The sequence below is a fragment of the Podarcis liolepis genome (assembly GCF_965112155.1).
Source record: "Podarcis liolepis genome assembly, chromosome: 1".
In the NCBI taxonomy this organism is placed as follows: domain Eukaryota; kingdom Metazoa; phylum Chordata; class Lepidosauria; order Squamata; family Lacertidae; genus Podarcis; species Podarcis liolepis.
Window position 1 is genome coordinate 30912329 of NC_139554.1, and position 18526 is coordinate 30930854.

Consider the following 18526-nt stretch of genomic DNA (forward strand, 5'->3'; position numbering starts at 1 on the left):
TTGAGCTCACCCAGGTTGAGATGCACTTTTTCTAGAACTTGGACAGTGATCTGTGCCATCGCCTCTGCGGCCCTTTCAATTAAACCCCAACCAAGCTCCTGTAGCCCAAGTCTATCGCTGTTCGTTCTCTACCATACTTGGTTTAATTCACAATTTCAAGCATTATTTTCACAGGGATGTGAAAAACTCTAGTTAGAGCAGCTGGGCTGCTGTCAATCCATCATACAGGCTTTCTTTGGCTGAGTGCCTGTGACAGGGAAATTCATCCTTGGATAAGAGGATACTTACCCACTCATTGCCTAACTTTTGGCATTTTGATTTCTCTTTAGGTCTCGTTGACCTGTTATCATGCTCAGATGAAGCAAGCAGCTCTCGTTTTGTTCTAACTTTGTTGCACATTTTAATTCTAAAGGGCAAGCAAGATGTCTTTTGGAATGGGAGAACCCTTTTGGAATGGGAGAACTAATGCTGTACCTATGAGGACTTGTGTGCCAGCATTTTAATCGTATTATTTTTCCAGTCCTCCCCTCCCCCCCTTTTATTCTGATCCCGCTTTGAAAAACAAATGCTGTCGAATAGCAAGATGTTATCCTTCTGGGCAGAAACTAATTGAAAACACATTAGCGGCCCAGGACAATTTCCCCCACCAGCATAGATTAGCCGATACACATTTTGGGTTTCACATGCTGATGTTGCATTTTTATTGCATGGTTCGTGGCGAGAGACTTGCCCATTCCCATTATCCTCAGTCTCCTTTCTCTATCAGCAAATTGTGGAGTCACTCTGTTCAGCCTTTTCCCAGGACCATCAACCCTTTCCAGAGCCTTGGGCCTAGTCTGGAACCCCCCAGCATAACGAAGAACTAAACCTTTCCCTGCCCCATTCAGTATCATAAGCAATGAGTTGTACCATCAAGGGATAAACAATTTGGGATGTGATCTATTGATTCCAGAAGTCTTGTTTTTCCAGTGCTGATGTATTGTAGCTTTCTGGAGGTTGGTGACACCAGAAAATTGTCCCTCTGCTTCTGGGCAAACTCAAAAGGACACAATCTCAGCCATGTCTCCATGACTGTTTGAGCCTGACACTAGATGAACTTGAAGGAGGCAACTGCTTGTTGCCCATGATGGACAGAACAGCTCAACTGGTAAAGCATGAGACTCTTAATTTCAGGATATGTCTGAGCCCCACGTTGGGCAAAAGATTCCAGCATTGCAGGGGTTGGACTAGACAACCCTTGCAGTCCCTTCCAACTATACAATTCTATGATTCTAATGGCACACATGGCTGCCTGATGTCAACTGGAGACGTTTTTTCTTTTCTTTTAGGCAAGGGTAAGTTCAGACAATGACTAGGATGAGCCTTTTTCTGCATGTTTGGTGTTTGATCCCTTACACTTAAATCTATTGGTCTGTCAGACCTTGTAGGGTTGCTTGGTCATTCAAAAGGAATGTCAAGTCGTGGTGTGTGTTTTTCAACATTTTTCTTTGCTGAACCTGCGTTTTGTCCTTGGGTCTCTACCAGGACAAATTCCCACGGATCTGCAAAGAGGATTGAGCTGGAGATTGGGGTGCTTGCTAACCTGATCTGCAAATCTGTATCTATGCCTCAGCTTTGTAGCCAGTTCCTATGTCTGGCCATAATACATTGATCACCATTGCCTGAGATGTCAGCTAGGCTGTGACCAGGGAGAAATCGGTTCATAAGAAAATGGTTTAAAGGCCATCTTCTACATCCTTGAGAATGTTTGGCTCTGCTGTGGTGATCTTGTCTGCCCAAAGGTAAGTAGCTCAGAAGACACGAGCTGATGAGTAATGTTCACAGTGCAGAAGGTGTCTACTATGGTCACACACATCATGGCTGCTGCTAAGGATAGTACTGTAAGCAGCATGTCTTCCAAGGGGATCTTCACCATGACCAGATTTAGCACTTAAAACAGCTTGTTTACCATGTGACAAACCACTTAGGAAACATCTGCATTTTAGTCCACAACTTTGGCTAACTCCAACCTTATGTGGGATGGAGACAATAATTTATGAATGTCATAAGGCTAAAACTTGAGTGATGCTGCCCTTTTCTCCCCAGACATTCATGACAGTACTAAAATATTCACTAAGAGTCAGCCTAAGTACGTGTTTCCCTACTATCTGTCCAGGTACAATGTAGCTCTAGCATGAAGGAAGCAGTTCCCTGGGATGGCAAGATTCCTACACAGTGTGGACTGTTATGTTGGGTGGGGACTGCAAACTGATTTTCTCAAGTCAACATCAGGAGAAGAAAAGACAATATCACAATTAGAAAGAAACCTCAATACTGAACAGTGTCAAAACTACTCTGTGAGCCTATGTAAACTTCCCTGAGAGTAAGCCCCGCTGAACACAGTGAGTGACCCTGAGAAGACAGGCATAGGATTTTGCTGTTAAGCTTGCAAGTAGTAAGGGCAGTGTAATGAACAGAGTGGCCAGTTTGGGCAGAAATGAACAGGGACAAACTCCTGTTCTGTGACTGAGTAAGATGTTTGTTTGGTTTGCAAGACTCTCTCCAAGTCCAGCTTACCTCACAGGACAAATGCAAAACACTTAGAATGCTGAATGGTGTGGAAATGATAAATAATGTACTGTTTCCATGCTCACGCAGCTGATCTGAAGTGACAGAACCCTATTAGTGGGATCAGTCTGGGCTCTGGAAATACAACTTCAGCACGGAAACATAAGAAATGTAAAGAAATGCAAGGGAAAATCAACGTAATGCATGAATAATAATAAAGCCTCCCACTGGAGTAAAATTAAATGTCAACTAATTGGAAGGACTTTTACCCAGCATAATAAATGTAAATTTTAAGCTAAACAAACAAAATGAATGACTTTATTCAGACTGAGCATTTCTATGGCTTTCTGTCAAAATTCAAGATAGCAGCCAGCAGAAGTGTCTATAGTCAAGTCAGCATTTCAGCTTCTTGTGCCACTGGTGGTGAAAGCTGCCCAGTACCTGATAGAGAACCTTGATTGTTCTCAAAGTGAGTCAAAATGACTGAGTGGATGGAGAAACCTGGGCCTCAGGATACATAATACAGACACCATTAAGAGCTCCTGTCTTAGGTGAGTCATAAGCTTGACTAGTTGATGGAAGATGTGATATAGAATGCAAAGGAAGGCCTGAGGCTTAAGCAGCAAAAGCTCAGCGGAACTAGAAAGCCTCAAGTCAGGGCTCCAACAGCTCTTCCAGAAACACTCGGCTGCTCTGCTCTCCTTTCAGTGGGGAAAATTCTGGAGTGTGCGACCAGGTCTTGCTGTCAATCTGGGTGTTGCCAGGAGTGTGGAATGACGAGCACTCATTCCTGCTTCATCTCCTCCTTGCATGCTGACGCATTGGATTGTTTGTCCACCCGTTATTGAGGATTAATCCTTCACTTCAGAAAGTAAGTGCAACCGGGAGCTGAAAGGGAGACAAAGGAAAGCTGGTTAATGGTTCCAGAGATATGTGTGCATGAGCCACAGGGTACAGGAGTCTTCCTTGACACAAGTTATGAAACCAGACAGGATAATTCCAGATAGTGTTAGCTGCAGGCAGAGGAAATGCTGCTGTGGTGGTTCTGATCCCTGCTGTGCAGACTGAAGAATATACTCCGCTATTCTAGAATAGTCTATATGATTGTCAGGGATCAGCAATCACACGACTGCCTTCTCACAGTAAGTGCAAGCTTGCTCTAGGGAAACAGGGACCTGCTATTTCCTGAGAGACTGAAGCTGCCACCTTCCGCATGCAAAGGAGATGCTGCTCTATGCCACTGAGCTATGGTCTCTCATAACTTGCGCTACACATGTAGCAAGTTTTACTAAAATCACTTGATTGCTCTGTGTAACCTACCTGGAGTAGCACTAAGAATATTAGCAGCATTTTACAAAGATGAATCTGTCTCCTTAAGTGTCAAGCATCACACAAACCCATGGAATTTGGAATGATATCTGGGCCAGAATTGAAGTCTTTGTGAGCAATGCCTGATCCAACAGAACAAGCATATTAGCTATTAAAAATTAAAAGCTGGGTCACTGAACAGAAACTTTTGGTACAGTACCAAGTTAAGTGAATTCCCATGCTATTAACTCCACCTCTGTGTATGGCAAGCATTTATACTTTAACTTAAGGAATACTACAAATGCCAGCAATCACAGAAAAATTATTGGCCTTGTAACAGTAGCATTAGAGTTAAGATAAAACTTTTATTTCAACCCCACATTGCTTTAATACTAGTATGCAAAAACATGTATATCTGTGACTAAAGTCTGCTATGGAAATAATCTATTTTGTGACCATATTTTTTTCACGTTCTCTTTCTTTTTTGCTGGCGTTAAACCCTGCTATATTGCAATAACTGTTTGAGCTAATGAATGAGTCTTTGCCTTTCCCCCGTCCTACTCAGTTCTGGACATCCCAAGGCCACTTCACACATTGCAAGTTTGCTTTGCAAGCTCCGAACACACACTCCCCCATATCCACACACATTAAAATGCATCTTAATACACACAGATACTTAATCATTTCCAGATGCTCTATGCCTGATTCATGAGTAGCCAAAGATGTAACTTTTTGTTGGTTTGCCCTACATTGATATTTTGATCACAGGAGTGACCTTTTGGGAATATTGCCGTGCATGAAAAATGTTTTGTGCATAACAGAACCACTATCTGAGCTTGATTAAGAAGGCTGATTTCAAACAGCTTAAGAAACCACTGGGTGTGATCCTAAGGTCAGAAATACCTTAGAGAAGGGAATCCAAGATGGATGGGAATTTCTTAAAGGTGAAATATTGAAGGCCCAAATGCAGACTAGTCTAACAAGAAAGAAAAGTGGGAGGCCTCTAAAGAAACTGCTGTGGCTGCTTAAGGAGCTTACAGATGAACTAAGATTTAAGAAGGGCATGTATAAAAAAAAATGAAGAAAGGGGAAATCATACAATTTATTAAACATAAATGGCAATGATTTTTATCCAATGCTAGGGGATTCTTGGGCAAGGGGATTCTTGGCCCTCTTCGCCATGTTATCATCTCTTGCACCCCTTCAAAAGTCTCATCTGAGGGTCAGAGAATCCTCTGTGAAGGCTTGGAGGTTGTTGGAGGAGAGGCAAACAGCCCCAATCAAATAGTAAGTAATTTTTAAGAGCAAAAGCTTTTCAGAGGGTTCAGGGGAATGTACAAGGAAGGAGTGGGTCTGGAATTCCCTTGCTCAATATCACATATACAAGATCAAGATGAATTGTCACCCATGCCATAAACAAACACATCATCAAGAGAGATATGCAAAGCTTCTCTCTCAAATGTGCCAGCTTATCATGTGTTATGTTTTGTTGAAAAAAATGGAGGGAATCATTAAAAACAATGAACCTTATCTGCAGGCTGAAATGGTATAGTCCAAGATTATTCCATCTCAAATCACTCATCCTACTCTGCTCTCGACTCAGGGAGCTGGTTTGACACACTACTTTTTCTCTCATTCCAGAGTTCCAAAAGTGTTTTCTACAGCAGAGAAATACTCTGTAGACTTGGATTATTTGGACTCTTTGTAGCATAAAACCAGCAGATAACAGGAAACATCTTCTTCCTCTTGTAAAACAAAGACAAAGTGGCTGACCCAAAGTACGAGGGGCAGGTCATTCTCATCAGCTGAGGATTAAAAGTATCTATTCGTTACTCATTAGAAGCAAGCACCATCCCTCAGATTTAGTGGGGAAGGTGGCTACAGTGTTTGACATTATTCACCAGATGCTCTCGAGAAAGCAGCTTTCAACTTTGCTGGGATTCAATCAACTTCAACTGCAAATATGATCATTGAATGAAGAGTTGCAATTGCGAAAGATGGTTGATTTTAGAACTGTAACTGCTTACTAAGGAAACCTAAGGATGGAATTACGCGTTACATACAGTTCCATAGTTCATTTTTCACTGGGGTATTTGTGCGCTCTCTCTCTCTCTCTCTCTGCATTATGAAGTTGCTGAGGCTGCAATCTGAAGTGGAAAACTGGCAAAGGGCAGAGGGGCTTCTTAACCTTTTCACCTTCATGCTATTATTCCACTGAAACTCATCCTCCAGTTATTTTCCCCACAACTGGAAAGAAAAGTTGATGCACAAAAAATTGTTACAGAGCCAGTTCTGCAGCCTCCCACCTGAAATGTCATTGGAAGGGAGGTTTCAAACTCAAGACAACTTATGCTGTCAGTTATGGTAAGCAAGAGAGGCAGGAAGGTGAAAATGAGGAACGGAATTAAAAGGGATTACTATTGTGCAGGAAGGAATGCATCACTGCGCAGAAATTGGAGGGATTCCTGTTTCCAGCTGCTCCTGCTGAAGGATTTAAAGATATAGCTGACAATGAGGAGCTTTCTGAAACTAAGAGCCAAGGCTCTCGGGGGCCAGAGTTTTCAACACAAAAAATGCATACTTAAGAGTGGCGATGTACAGAACTCTTCTGACATTATAGAAGCCCTGGGAACCTAAACCTACAATATAGATGATGGAAAACCTGGATATAGTCAGGATTATAGATGCTGCCAAAATTCACTAGGCTCCACCCTGAAAATGAACTTCAGGGGCTCAGTAACATTTGCCTAAAAAGAGATACAAGAATCAAAAGCACTCCATATTTTTCTCAAACTCAGATTAAAATCCGATTGGGAGAAAACTTCTCAGGTGACGCCTTAGAAAGCAGTCCCTGCTCACATAGAGACGATTCTCTCCATTGCCTTCTAGGGAGCTTCTTTATGAGGCTGCCCACCCTGCATAGGGGAACTTATTGTCCCAAGCGCCTCCCAGGGAGGTGAGTTTTTGCCACCCAATAGTACTTTGGGGAAAGACTTGGAAAGCAAAACAAGTGCTACAATTAAAATTTCCATTCATTTGAAGGGGGCTGCACTCAACAGAGTACTGCAAGTGCACAGAAAATGGATTTAAAAGAAAGCAAAGCAGAGAAGAAACCAGTGAAGGTAACTGAAAATTGCTGAAAGCCCTGCCTTAATCAATAAAGATATTATAGGCACAATTGTAGAATTCAAGGTACTGGCAAATTCTGAGTTATGGTTGAAAATGTGACTGTAACACAAGGGCAAAAACATGCAAAAATCATAAGCATTCATGTACATGAGTGGCAAAAATATGAGGGTCCAGCTGCTTAGCTCAAACAGCGAGAGCATATAGAATCCATTATTTATTTCTTAGAATATGCTGGCAAGTGACATATTACTATGAACAGACTTGCTACAGGTCTTTATTGTGTCTAGTCTTTTCCCTTTCAAAAAAAGTCCCACCCTCACATGTTCTCGGGGGGATATGCCCCTTTTACTCTACTCAATTATGGAAGGAAAGGAGGCGCAGATGAGTCTTCTGTTACCTTAAGCTGGCCCTCCCTCCACTGGCCTTTTCTTTCTCTGCCCTACAAGTGAATCAGTGGCTCTGGATCGGCTGGACAAAGGTCTAGTTCTGGCGAAAATAATGTGGGGGGAAGCTTCCAAAAGACCTGGAAAATGGGGAAAAAACGGCTTAGCATGGGGCAGGTTCCTCTGCTTCTTTGTACTAAAACCTCTTTTCCACTTGGCTTAAAAGGTAAAGTTACACTGGTGCCTCGCAAGACGAAATTAATCCGTTCCGCGAGCCTCTTCGTCTAGCGGTTTTTTCGTCTTGCGAAGCAACCCTATTAGCGGCTTAGCGGATTAGCGCTATTAGCAGTTTAGCGGCTATTAAAGGCTTAGCGGCTATTAAAGGCTTAGCGGATTAGCGGCTAAAAGGCTATTAGCGGCTATTAAAGGTTTAGCGGATTAGCAGCTAAAAGGCTATTAGCGGCTTAGAAAAAGGGGGGGGGGAGCGGAAAAAAATCAGAACACTCGCAAGACGTTTTCGTCTTGCAAAGCAAGCCCATAGGGAAAATCGTCTTGCGAAGCAGCTCAAAAACGGAAAACCCTTTCGTCTAGCAGGTTTTCCGTCTTGCGAGGCATTCGTCTTGCGGGGCACCACTGTAAAGGGACCCCTGACCATTAGGTCCAGTCATGGCTGACTCTGGGGTTGCGGCGCTCATCTCGCTTTATTGGCTGAGGGAGCCGGCATATAGCTTCCGGGTCATGTGGCCAGCATGACTAAGCCGCTTCTGGCGAACCAGAGCAGAGCACGGAAACGCCATTTACCTTCCCGCCGGAGCGGTACCTATTGATCTACTTGCACTTTGACGTACTTTCGAACTGCTAGGTTGGCAGGAGCAGGGACTGAACAACGGGAGCTCACCCAGTTGCGGGGATTCGAACCGCCAACCTTCTGATTGGCAAGCTCAGTGGTTTAACCCACAGCGCCACCCGCGTCCCTCCACTTGGCTTATCGCCCACCAATTCCAGAAAAGACGACAATGACCTGGTGCGAAATCAAACTGCAACACCATGAGAAGCTGAGTGTGTACTCCATATAGTGAAGGGGATTTCAACGTACTCACCAGCAGGACAGAAAAAAGTAAGTTGGCTTGGAGATGCTCCATTTTGGTATTTGAGCTTTTCAGGGGTGGGAAATGTAGCTCTAGCACTAATATGGATTCAGGACAAGAAAACACTCCTCCCACTTTAGTTAAAAGTGGAAATGTTATTGAGTGCTTTCTTCATTCCTCAGTTAAAAATTCAGAAAAAGTTCCGCCCAACATGACGTATGCCTGGCACAAGCAAGAACTACTCCTTTTCTGCAGCATGGAGTGGATAGGCCCTATTTTCTTAAAGACTGCCATAAAAAGTAGCTAAAAAAATGAATATATATTTTTGGCCTAAAAAGCTCAACAACTGTCCAGATTTTCACTGTTTGAAATATGGCAACCCTATTTTATGACATTTTATGTTAACTGAGGTCATGGCTGAAAACTGATTCCTGTATTGCAGGGGGTTGACAAGATGACCCTTTGGGTCCCTTCCAACTCTACAATTCTATGATCCATGTCAGGGCAGACAAGGTAAAATGCAAACAGAAAACCCAAAAAAGGTTGGCTGCAATGCCTTAGTTCTCTCACCTTTGGAGTTTGTGAGTGGCTCACAGGATTTAGCACTGTTAAGGCTATTCTGGAATCCATTCAGATGCCCTTCTGTGGAGGTTGCCCTGCTAGACAAAACACTGAATCAGAGGATAGCACAAACCCATGTATGAGATGGAAAATACATCTCTAAAGGGTAAAGCCATTCTAGTATCCGTTAACAGATGAACCAAAAGGTTTATTTCTTCGCATAATCAATGTGTAGTTGTCAGGAACATACAAATCAACCTCATGCCACATCAGACAATTTTGTCCCATCTAGACCTATGCAGTCTATTTTAAATTAAGTCATTAAAAAAGCATTTCTAAGCTACTTAATCTTTTAAAATTGGTATACTAAAAAGACAAAAGCATAGTAAAACACGGTTATAGAAGCAGATAAAAAGAGGAGCGGCTTCAGCCTTCCCCAACCTGGTGCTGTTCATATAAATGGGCACCCCAACTTCTAGCGCCAGTGACCATGATCCATGGTCAAGGACGATGGGAGATGGAGTCCAAAACATCTGGAGGAGTCTAGATTCAGAGATGGTTGGGCTACTCAAAACTGATTCAGTTCTCAAATAATTCATGCAGAATCCATAATCAATTTCCTATGTACAATTCAGGTGTTCTTCCATGAAGTAGTGCTTCGGTTCCAGGAATGTTTCATTTTTCCAGGACTTGTGTTCAGTGAATATCAAAACAAACAAATCATGAAAAAATGAGGCAATGTGAAGGGTAACCCGGCTACTTAAAGATTTTCAATTAATGCTGTATGTACCAATTCAGTTATTGAATTCAGAAAGGGGCACATTTTCATTACAGCTCAAGTACATGTCGAGAAGACGGACAGCAAGGTGCCACATGCAATGCCTCTGTCAGGATTTTTCCATTTTCCTAGTTAGAAGCTGAAAACATGGGTCTTCCTCAGAACTTAAAGACCATTCCCTGCTCAAGCAGCACCCATCATTTGGCTGACGATACATCTATAAACTTAACACACAATGGTGCAGAGATAGAAGTACACAGAGACAGAGTAAGTGAAGCAAGCGGCTTCCATTTGGGTGGGTTGCACAGTGCTTTTCTTCCTTATTAATTAATTCATGGAAGCAAACAAAAACCAAAAAACCTGCATGCAGTAGACACGGAGAATAAAATATTCCAGCCTTAAAAAAAAAAAAAATACTTTCAGTCTGACAAGTGGCAGAAATGAAAATATATATACAGTTATAAAACAGATTCAGCGTAGGGACAGAATGGATGGGTCAAATTACTTTCAATGTATGAAAACTGTAAGATACTGGACCGTATCTTTGCTATTTTGCAGATGTAATGAGAACTTGATATATGCATATGTAATGTAGTAGATTATGTATTTTACTTTTTTTAAAAAAAAACAGCCCTACAAGAAGTTACAGACCCAGCTCAAAAGATCTACAAGTTCCATTATCAAATTCATATTCAGACATAACTTAGACATAGGCTGGGTCATTTTCCATCCGAAAATTAAAATCTGAAGTAGCCCAAGGCATTTTGTCGGGTGAAAAGCATAACATTTTTTCTCACTGCAGCATTATGAATTAACACTGCTGCATTAATAACTGCCTTCTACTCCTATCTCTGAGCCCTACCCTCTACCTCTTTTTCAGCCTAATAAGTTGCTATATTTAAAATTACAATCTTTGCACAGATGACTCAGATGTATTTCTCTATTTCTGACCTCTAAGCTTGGACTAATTTAATATCCTCTGATTCCACATGCTTTCAGATGTTCTGCTGGCAGATAAACATATACTTTCCAATGGAGTTGCTGATCTTCCACTTCATCATAGGTCACTGCCTCCTCCTTTATTTCCTGACAGCTGCATTTCCCCTAATTTCCAGATTTTTTTTCCTCTCTCTCTCTTTAGTACTCCTCTTCCTACCCATGGTGAGCCTTTTGCTGTTTCACTTTTCTTTACCTCCTTCCACACGTCACTCACTTTCTCATTTGTCTAAATCAAAGTTCATGCCCAAGTCCTATTCCAATGGCAGCTGATTCCAGGGGGTTGGAGAAGCAACACTAAAAGCTTGGTTTCTAGTAAAAATGAAGTGCACCTCTAGGGCATGCAGAACTCTCAGCAGTACCCCATCTGAGAAGCACACTTACCAGGCGACCCCTTAGATAACCTGCTCCCAAATTGTTTAATGACACCAGTTTCACCCTAAATTCAATGGCAAACTTGGCACTTCAGTAATTGCAAGCACCTGGATCTCATCAAGAATTGATGTCTAGATTCCAACAACTGTTTCCTAGAGATTTGCCCCCCAAGTTCATCAAGGAGCCTAGACAGATGTTTATCAAATACCAGAGGTCCAAAAAACCACCCATGGTTTCTAACAGCTGTTCAGCACCTGGGGCACATCAGGATGATAGAGCCTCTCTCTTGGTGAGATGGTTGCTCATACATTGAGCCTGCCTACTGATCTAGAGAGAGGCACCATCCTGACAAGGAATGAGCTCTGAGTTGCATCAACTCCCTACCCTAGAAGCCTGATGATGAATACAAATCCAGTGAGTTTGAATATTAGTGTCACAGGACTATCTGTAAATTTGTATTTTTCTCAACATGATGATAGAATTATTTATTTCAATAAATAAACATTTATAACAATCCACCAAAGTCCCCAAAGTTTTAATTCATAAGTTGCATGTCTTTATAATGTTAGGGAGTTTCCTATTTTTTACAAAAAGCAATTCACTCTTACAAATTAGAAGGTGATGCAAAATATATATAGCAAGAGATGAGCCTTCTTTGTCTAGTTCTTATTACCTTCCTCAGTGGGAAAAATATGCATGGGTTGATGGAATGGGGAAGAGTCCTAACTAGGAGGTTCTCAAGCTATTCAAATATTGTTGAATTAGAAATATTCATCTTTAGGATATCCATCACATATTCAGCAATTTTTAAAAACCTCTAGTAATTCTCTTTTCTTCTAAAGATCATATATGGTCCAGCTGAGACTGGAATAATGAGATGGTTCAGAGATGTAATACAGATTTTAGGTTTTCTTTATTGCTCAAAGACAGTTTCTCTAGAAATCTTTGAAAAGAGATTCAATGGTTGTAGCATATTATACCTATGATGAAATGGCAAAAAGACAAGACATTAGGCAGCAGATTTAAGATAAAGAAAAATATATATCCAACATTGCTCATATTTACATGGGAATAAAGGTAAAGGGACTCCTGACCATTAGGTCCAGTTGTGGCCCACTCTGGGGTTGCGGCACTCATCTCGCTTTATTGGCCGAGGGAGCAGGCATACAGCTTCCGGGTCATGTGGCCAGCATGACTAAGCTGCTTCTGGCGAACGAGAGCAGCGCACGGAAACACCGTTTACCTTCCTGCCGAAGCGGTACCTATTTATCTACTTGCACTTTGTGCTTTCGAACTGCTAGGTCGGCAGGAGCAGGGACCGAGCAATGGGAGCTCACCCTGTCGCGGGGATTCGAACAACCGACCTTCTGAGTGGCAAGTCCTAGGCTCTGTGGTTTAACCCACAGCGCCACCCGCATCCCTTTACATGGGAGTAGGCCTCCATTAAACACAAATAATTATTTGCAAGTAAATGTGCATAGAGGAGCGTTGCAATTACCAAGACTAGAACACAACAAAGGTAAGTTTGTCCTCCAGAATACAGATTGGTATAACATGAACAGATCAAAGGAGTCGTGTAGGCCAATATCTTGGTTCAACCTTTCCTTGAGAAGCTTCATGGAGACATATGCTCCACAACCTCCTGAGACAGCTTGTTCTGAACTGCATGTTCTCTTGCTTATCTCAGTACCTAGCACTGGAACTTGCACAGAAGTTTAGCATATTCTTCCCTCACACCAGAGGAAAAATACTACAAACGTAGATTAAAAGCTTGAAGTTTGAGTTTGTTTAGAACTTAATCCCTTCCTGTTAAGGATGGGGGTTTTTGGGGGGTGGGGTTTCACCAAACATAAAATCTCTTAGCATTTTCTCTCATGAGATGTAATGGAATTCTTGACAGTGGAGTTCAAAAGGCTGGAAATACCAACAAAGAACAAATGGTCTGTATTAAACAGCTGAAGAACAATGGAAAACATAAGACTTGAAGCACCTAAGAAGTAGTTTTCATTTTAATTTTTTTTTAGTAAAAGGGAATCTCTCTTGCATATAGAACATGGGCTGGGTTTCCCCCCCTCTTGATTCTGTAAGAAAGACAAACTGGACAATACAAAAGGACACACAGATCAGTGAAAGAGGTTTGGATGTGGTCACTCCCCCAGTTGTTCCGGAATATATTGGGAGCTCTCATTTCCGTGTAACTGAGAAAAGTCAGTATGTGATCCCACAAATTGCAAGAATAGACTTGGAGACTTATGTTAGAGTCTGAACAGCAACTCAGAAAGTATTTCCGGAATGGCTCCTTGCAGCCTTCAGTAATTGGACTACACTCTGAAATTGTAAAAGAATCTTTTACTTTTTTCACCCTTCTATGCATTTTCGATGCTGAGCTTTTTCCGGTTTTCCCACACTTATGCCTGTCACAGAGCAGAAACCACAAGAACGCAGTAAAGTCAAGTCTGTCCAAGGAGCTGCAATTCCATCTCACAAGGATAAACATTCTCCCTGCCAATATGTGAGTACAGCACACCGGCATCTTCAAACACACATCTTGCTGCTTGGCAGACAAACTCTCTGAAAAGGCTTGTCACCTGAACTAACATGCATCACCCCCAGGACGGGGAGAGACAAACAAAAGCTATTATCAGCACAGGGCTATCGAAACAGGTATGGCTATCTGTACTAGTTGAACTGACCAATTTAACTAACACCTGGATCCCATTTTAAAACGTGTCTGGAGGATTAGTCTCAAAAATATATCAATTAGTAGCCCATCTTATGTCAGAGGATCAGGGTAGGTGAAAAGAAAGTTAATGTATAAAAATTGAAGGGGCAATCCTTCTAATGGAACAATAATCTAAAAACCTGTAACCAGAAAGAAAGGAACAATGACACTGCTCTGTGCAGTGCACTAATCTCAGAGTTGGACGGTCAGGGAAGGAATTTTGGGCTCTTGTTTGCACTCACAGTACGTTGGCACGTAGGAATCATTTGCAATGTTTGGCAGTGAACACAGTTCTCCATCTTACACACTTCTATGAAACAGAAAAGGCAGTGGCCATACCTGTTCATTGTTGGGAATTCCCCCTAGTCTCTTGTATTTTTCAAACAACATCTGTGCTACATAGACACCTTGTTACAAGAGACGCCATGCAGACACACACTTACATTGTGTGGGGTTGGGATGGAGGCTTAGATACACCAGGTTACCAAATATTAGTATGCTTAAGTGCTAGAAGGTTCCAAACAACCATAACTGGCAGCAAGGATGGAGAAGGATTTTCTTTGGTCTACCTTCAGATCAAACAAATTCAAAACTCTCAGCTATTAAGCAGATGGTGTGTTGTGCCACTTTTTGCAATGCAGTTGAAGTTCAAAAAATGCTGATATACAAAGTATATACAACTGTGCATTTTAGGGAAATTCATACAATTTAAAAACCACTGGAGAATGGTTATTCTAAGGAGTTGGGCTCTTAATACAGATTTTGGCCTGGCTGATAGACATGTGAGGCATTGCTGGTCAGGAAACGTTGGTGGCTCCTCCTTCTGGCTGTGTTTATGTGCTCCAGAGGAGGCACCATTCTAAGGATTAAAGAAGCCCTTTAACAGGATGGTCCTTCCATCCCTATGGGTCATTATTACTTCATAGGATGCTGCACACTGATGCATCCATCACTGCAGCTACGCATATTTCACCTGATGTGAAGGCTGCCTAGTCCTATAGACTGGGGGAAGCGAAGCAACATCACAATTTACAACAATAAAGATTTATAATGCAACTCAATATCTCCAAAGATAGATAATATAATTTACGAGGAGCTTGGAGAGGCTTCTGTATAATGAGAGACTGAGAATAATGAATTAATGAGATTGTTTAGTCTAGGAAAGAGACAAGCAAGAAGCAGCATGATGGAGCACAAAATAACAAAATGGTCAAGGAAAGATAAGTCAGACTTCAACTTAATGACCTCCATAAAAATAGAAAGATGACAAGTTTACAAGCAACAATGATTTCAATACCTCTCCAGAAACTATACTGAAAATAAAAACTGAGGACAATACAATATGAAATTGTTCTCACATTTAAAACATCAACAGTTAAGGTTTTTGTTAGGAGTCTACAGAAGTTACAAAAGCAGTCTATCACACTGCAGGAAATAAAACATATCACCAGTACAGGGAGATAAGAATACACTTCTATATGTATTTAAGATAATTTGTTTTTAAAGCTTTCTTTGTAGCATTAAATACAAGTAAGAATGATACTGGATAATGGCTAAATTACACATTTTTTCAAACACAGATAAAGATCAGAACAAGCATACATCACAATACAGAAATGCAAAGTTTTGTTGGCTCAAAATTAATGTATTAGAAATCCATGACAAAGAAACAATGCACAGAAAGTGAAGTGTGCAATGAGGTCCTAGCAGGATGAATGCTAGAAGTGGGGAACTTTTGACAGCCTGCCATGTCTGTCCCACTGTGTCCTGCACACCTACTAATCATATGGAGATTGGAAATAAAGAGCAGGCAGGCAGATCTCTTATTTCCGATTTTAGCACTAAGCACCATAGAGCTAAAATTGCAGATAAGTGGTCTGACTGCTCTTTAATATTAAAAAACAGAATTTCCGCCTATTCCCACTCCAATGTTGGAGTGGGCCTAGGAAGCAAGGCTGAGTTTTACTCTACCGCCAGACTTAGTACTGTGGTACATAGTAGTAAGCCTGGAAGGGGGGGGGGAATCCCTGTCTGTTCTTTAGTGATACTGTCTAAAGCAGGGGTCAGCAAACTAAGGCCAGATCCATGGGCCGGATCAGGCCCAATTGCCCTCTGGATGCGGCCCGTGGACGGTCTTGGAATCGCCGCTTGGATTGGCATGATCGTTCAGGCTGAGCCATTTTTTTTGCAATTTTTGGGGGGGCACCCTTTCCCCCCCTCCCTCCCTCACACACACCGTGGCGGTGCCTCCTCCCTCCTCCTGGCTGCTCCCCGCCCTGTGGAGGAAGGGAGCTTGCTTTGATTGCTGCCAGCCAATCCAAAGCCTCGCTGCCCATGTGCTGAGGTGCAGCCCAGACTCGCCACCATCCCACCATCCATCCATGGCCGCACTGCGGGCATCTTCACGGGCGCATCGCGGGGCTTCGGCTGGAGCTTGGTGCGCCTGCTGGCCCTGTGCCTGGCGCCTGGGAAAGCTGGCCCAGAAAGGGAAAACTGGCCCACCACCAACGGCTCCCAACCGCAGGCGGAGCGGCAGAGGAGGTAGGAAAGCAGGGGGAGGGGGGAGAGAGAAGCCCCCCCTCCACCGCGTGCATGTGTGCACATGTGTGTGAGCATGCGCAGTTTGGTCCGCTGCAAGGTCTGAGGGGCGGTGAACCAGCCCCCTCCTTAAAAAGTTTGCTGACCCCTGGTCTAAAGAGCAGGCAGAGGGATCTTGCTAGCCACCTCCACCCCTGGAGAGGAGGGCTGGAAATGTTGTGTGTGTGTGTGTGTGTGTGTGTGTGTGTGTGTGTGTGTACATGGCCCTGTGTCCCTGCATGCCTGCTGTGTTTGTGCACTGTCTCTCTGCATTTTTGGTGCATGCAAATTTATTTTGTGTATGTTTGTTTTGTGATGTTGTGATTCCCAAAAGGTTGGTCAAGTGTGAATCAAGCCCTTGGGGTGAAATAGATTCCCCACCCTGGCTGTATGCCATAGCAAAGCCTTTCTCAACTTTAGGTGCCCAGATGTTGTTGCACTACAACTCCCATCATCCCAAGCTAGTAGGAACAGTGGGTTAGGGATGATGGGAGTTGTAGGCCAACAACACCTGGGGACCCAAGGTTGAAAAAGGCTGCCATAGTGTATAGCAGCGATGACCAAACTTGGCCTCCAGCTGTTTTGGGACAACAACTCCCATCATCCCTAGCTAACAGGACCAGTAGTCAGTGATGATAGGAACTGTAGTCCCAAAACAGCTGGAGGGCCAAGTCTGTCCATCACTGGTGTATAGCAATTCATCTTAACAACAACAACAACAACAACAACAACAATTTATTTGTACCCCGCCCATCTGGCTGGGTTTCCCCAGCCACTCTGGGCGGCTTCCACAAAAACCAAAAATAAACTAAGATGTCACACATTAAAAACTTCCCTGAACAGGGCTGCCTTAAGATGTCTTCTGAATGTCAGGTAGTTGTTTATCTCTTTGACATCTGGTGGGAGGGCATTCCATAGGGTGGCGCCACTACCGAGAAGGCCCTCTGCCTGGTTCCCTGTAGCTTTGCTTCTTGCAATGAGGGAACCGCCAGAAGGCCCTCGGCGCTGGACCTCAGCGTCCGGGCAGAACGATGGGGGTGGAGATGCTCCTTCAGGTATACTGGGCCGAGGCCGTTTAGGGCTTTAAAGGTCAACACCAACACTTTGAATTGTGCTCGGAAATGTATTTAGGTTACTCTTTCCCCCCCCCCCTTCGTCAAATGAAAAAAAAAGTTCTTAAAATTTAGCTAATACAGTTACATCAAACAATCAGGACACCTCCCCCACCCCACCCCCAACCAAGGAAAAGTTAGTCATTTACTGCCCATGTTTCTCCATCAACATCTTTCAATAGCGACTTCTGTTTCAGGAACACAAACTTACTTGGAAATCCTCTGAGATGCCACCTTCCTAATAACTGCTTGTCTATGGCTGGCTGGGGGCTTAGGGATCAAGTTTGAAGATGCACTCTGGGATGGCATCACCTTATTCAGGTTCGGTACCTTCTGGCTGCTAGAAATGGCACTTGATGTCCTGTGGGCACCAGAATTAGTTGATAGGGTCATAGAGCTGATGGTGGATGTTGGGAAGTTAGCAAACAGAGCCTAGCAAAAAAAGAAAGAAAGAAACGTAGATTTAATCTGTCTTCTATAACTAGGTAAGGAAGCTGACGTTATGTGTCCCGCCAGACCGTTTCTACTAGAAATTTACGATGCAATACTAACTTTACAAATACAGATAGGTAGCCGTGTTGGTCTGCCATAGTCAAAATAAAAAAATTCCTTCCTGTAGCACCTTAAAGACCAACTAAGTTAGTTCTTGGTATAAGCTTTCGTGTGCATGCACACTTCTTCAGATATTCGTATCTGAAGAAGTGTGCATGCACACGAAAGCTTATACCAAGAACTAACTTAGTTGGTCTTTAAAGTGCTACAGGAAGGATTTTTTTTATTTTAACTTTACAAACACCTTGTTCTATAGTTCACCGTGCAATGAAAACGTAATTGAATTTATGCTCTTCTCCAATATTTAGAGCCTTAAGATTCCTGATGTTTGCGAGATTAATGCTCCGTGCTGCCTTTGCATCTTCTCTAATTGCATGCAGACAAGGAGTTATATCACC

At 42.8% G+C, this 18526-nt stretch overlaps 1 protein-coding gene across 5 annotated transcripts in view; it reads right to left on the minus strand.

Annotated features, from left to right (window-relative positions):
• Positions 1-2835: 2835 nt before the first annotated feature.
• The window catches only part of TTLL5 (tubulin tyrosine ligase like 5), a 109969-nt gene continuing 94278 nt past the window's right edge, over positions 2836-18526 (minus strand). For 2 of the 5 annotated variants that reach the window (XM_083501148.1, XM_083501147.1), the window contains exons 33-36: positions 17788-18008; positions 9026-9111; positions 7382-7507; positions 2836-3435 (exon numbers count right to left, since the gene is read on the minus strand). In XM_083501148.1, the coding sequence (XP_083357274.1) occupies positions 7383-7507; positions 9026-9111; positions 17788-18008 (432 nt within the window). In that variant the 3' untranslated portion in view covers positions 2836-3435; position 7382. The remainder of the gene's footprint in view (positions 3436-7381; positions 7508-9025; positions 9112-17787; positions 18009-18526) is intronic. The other 3 variants (XM_083501150.1, XM_083501149.1, XM_083501151.1) reach the window with 2 other exon arrangements.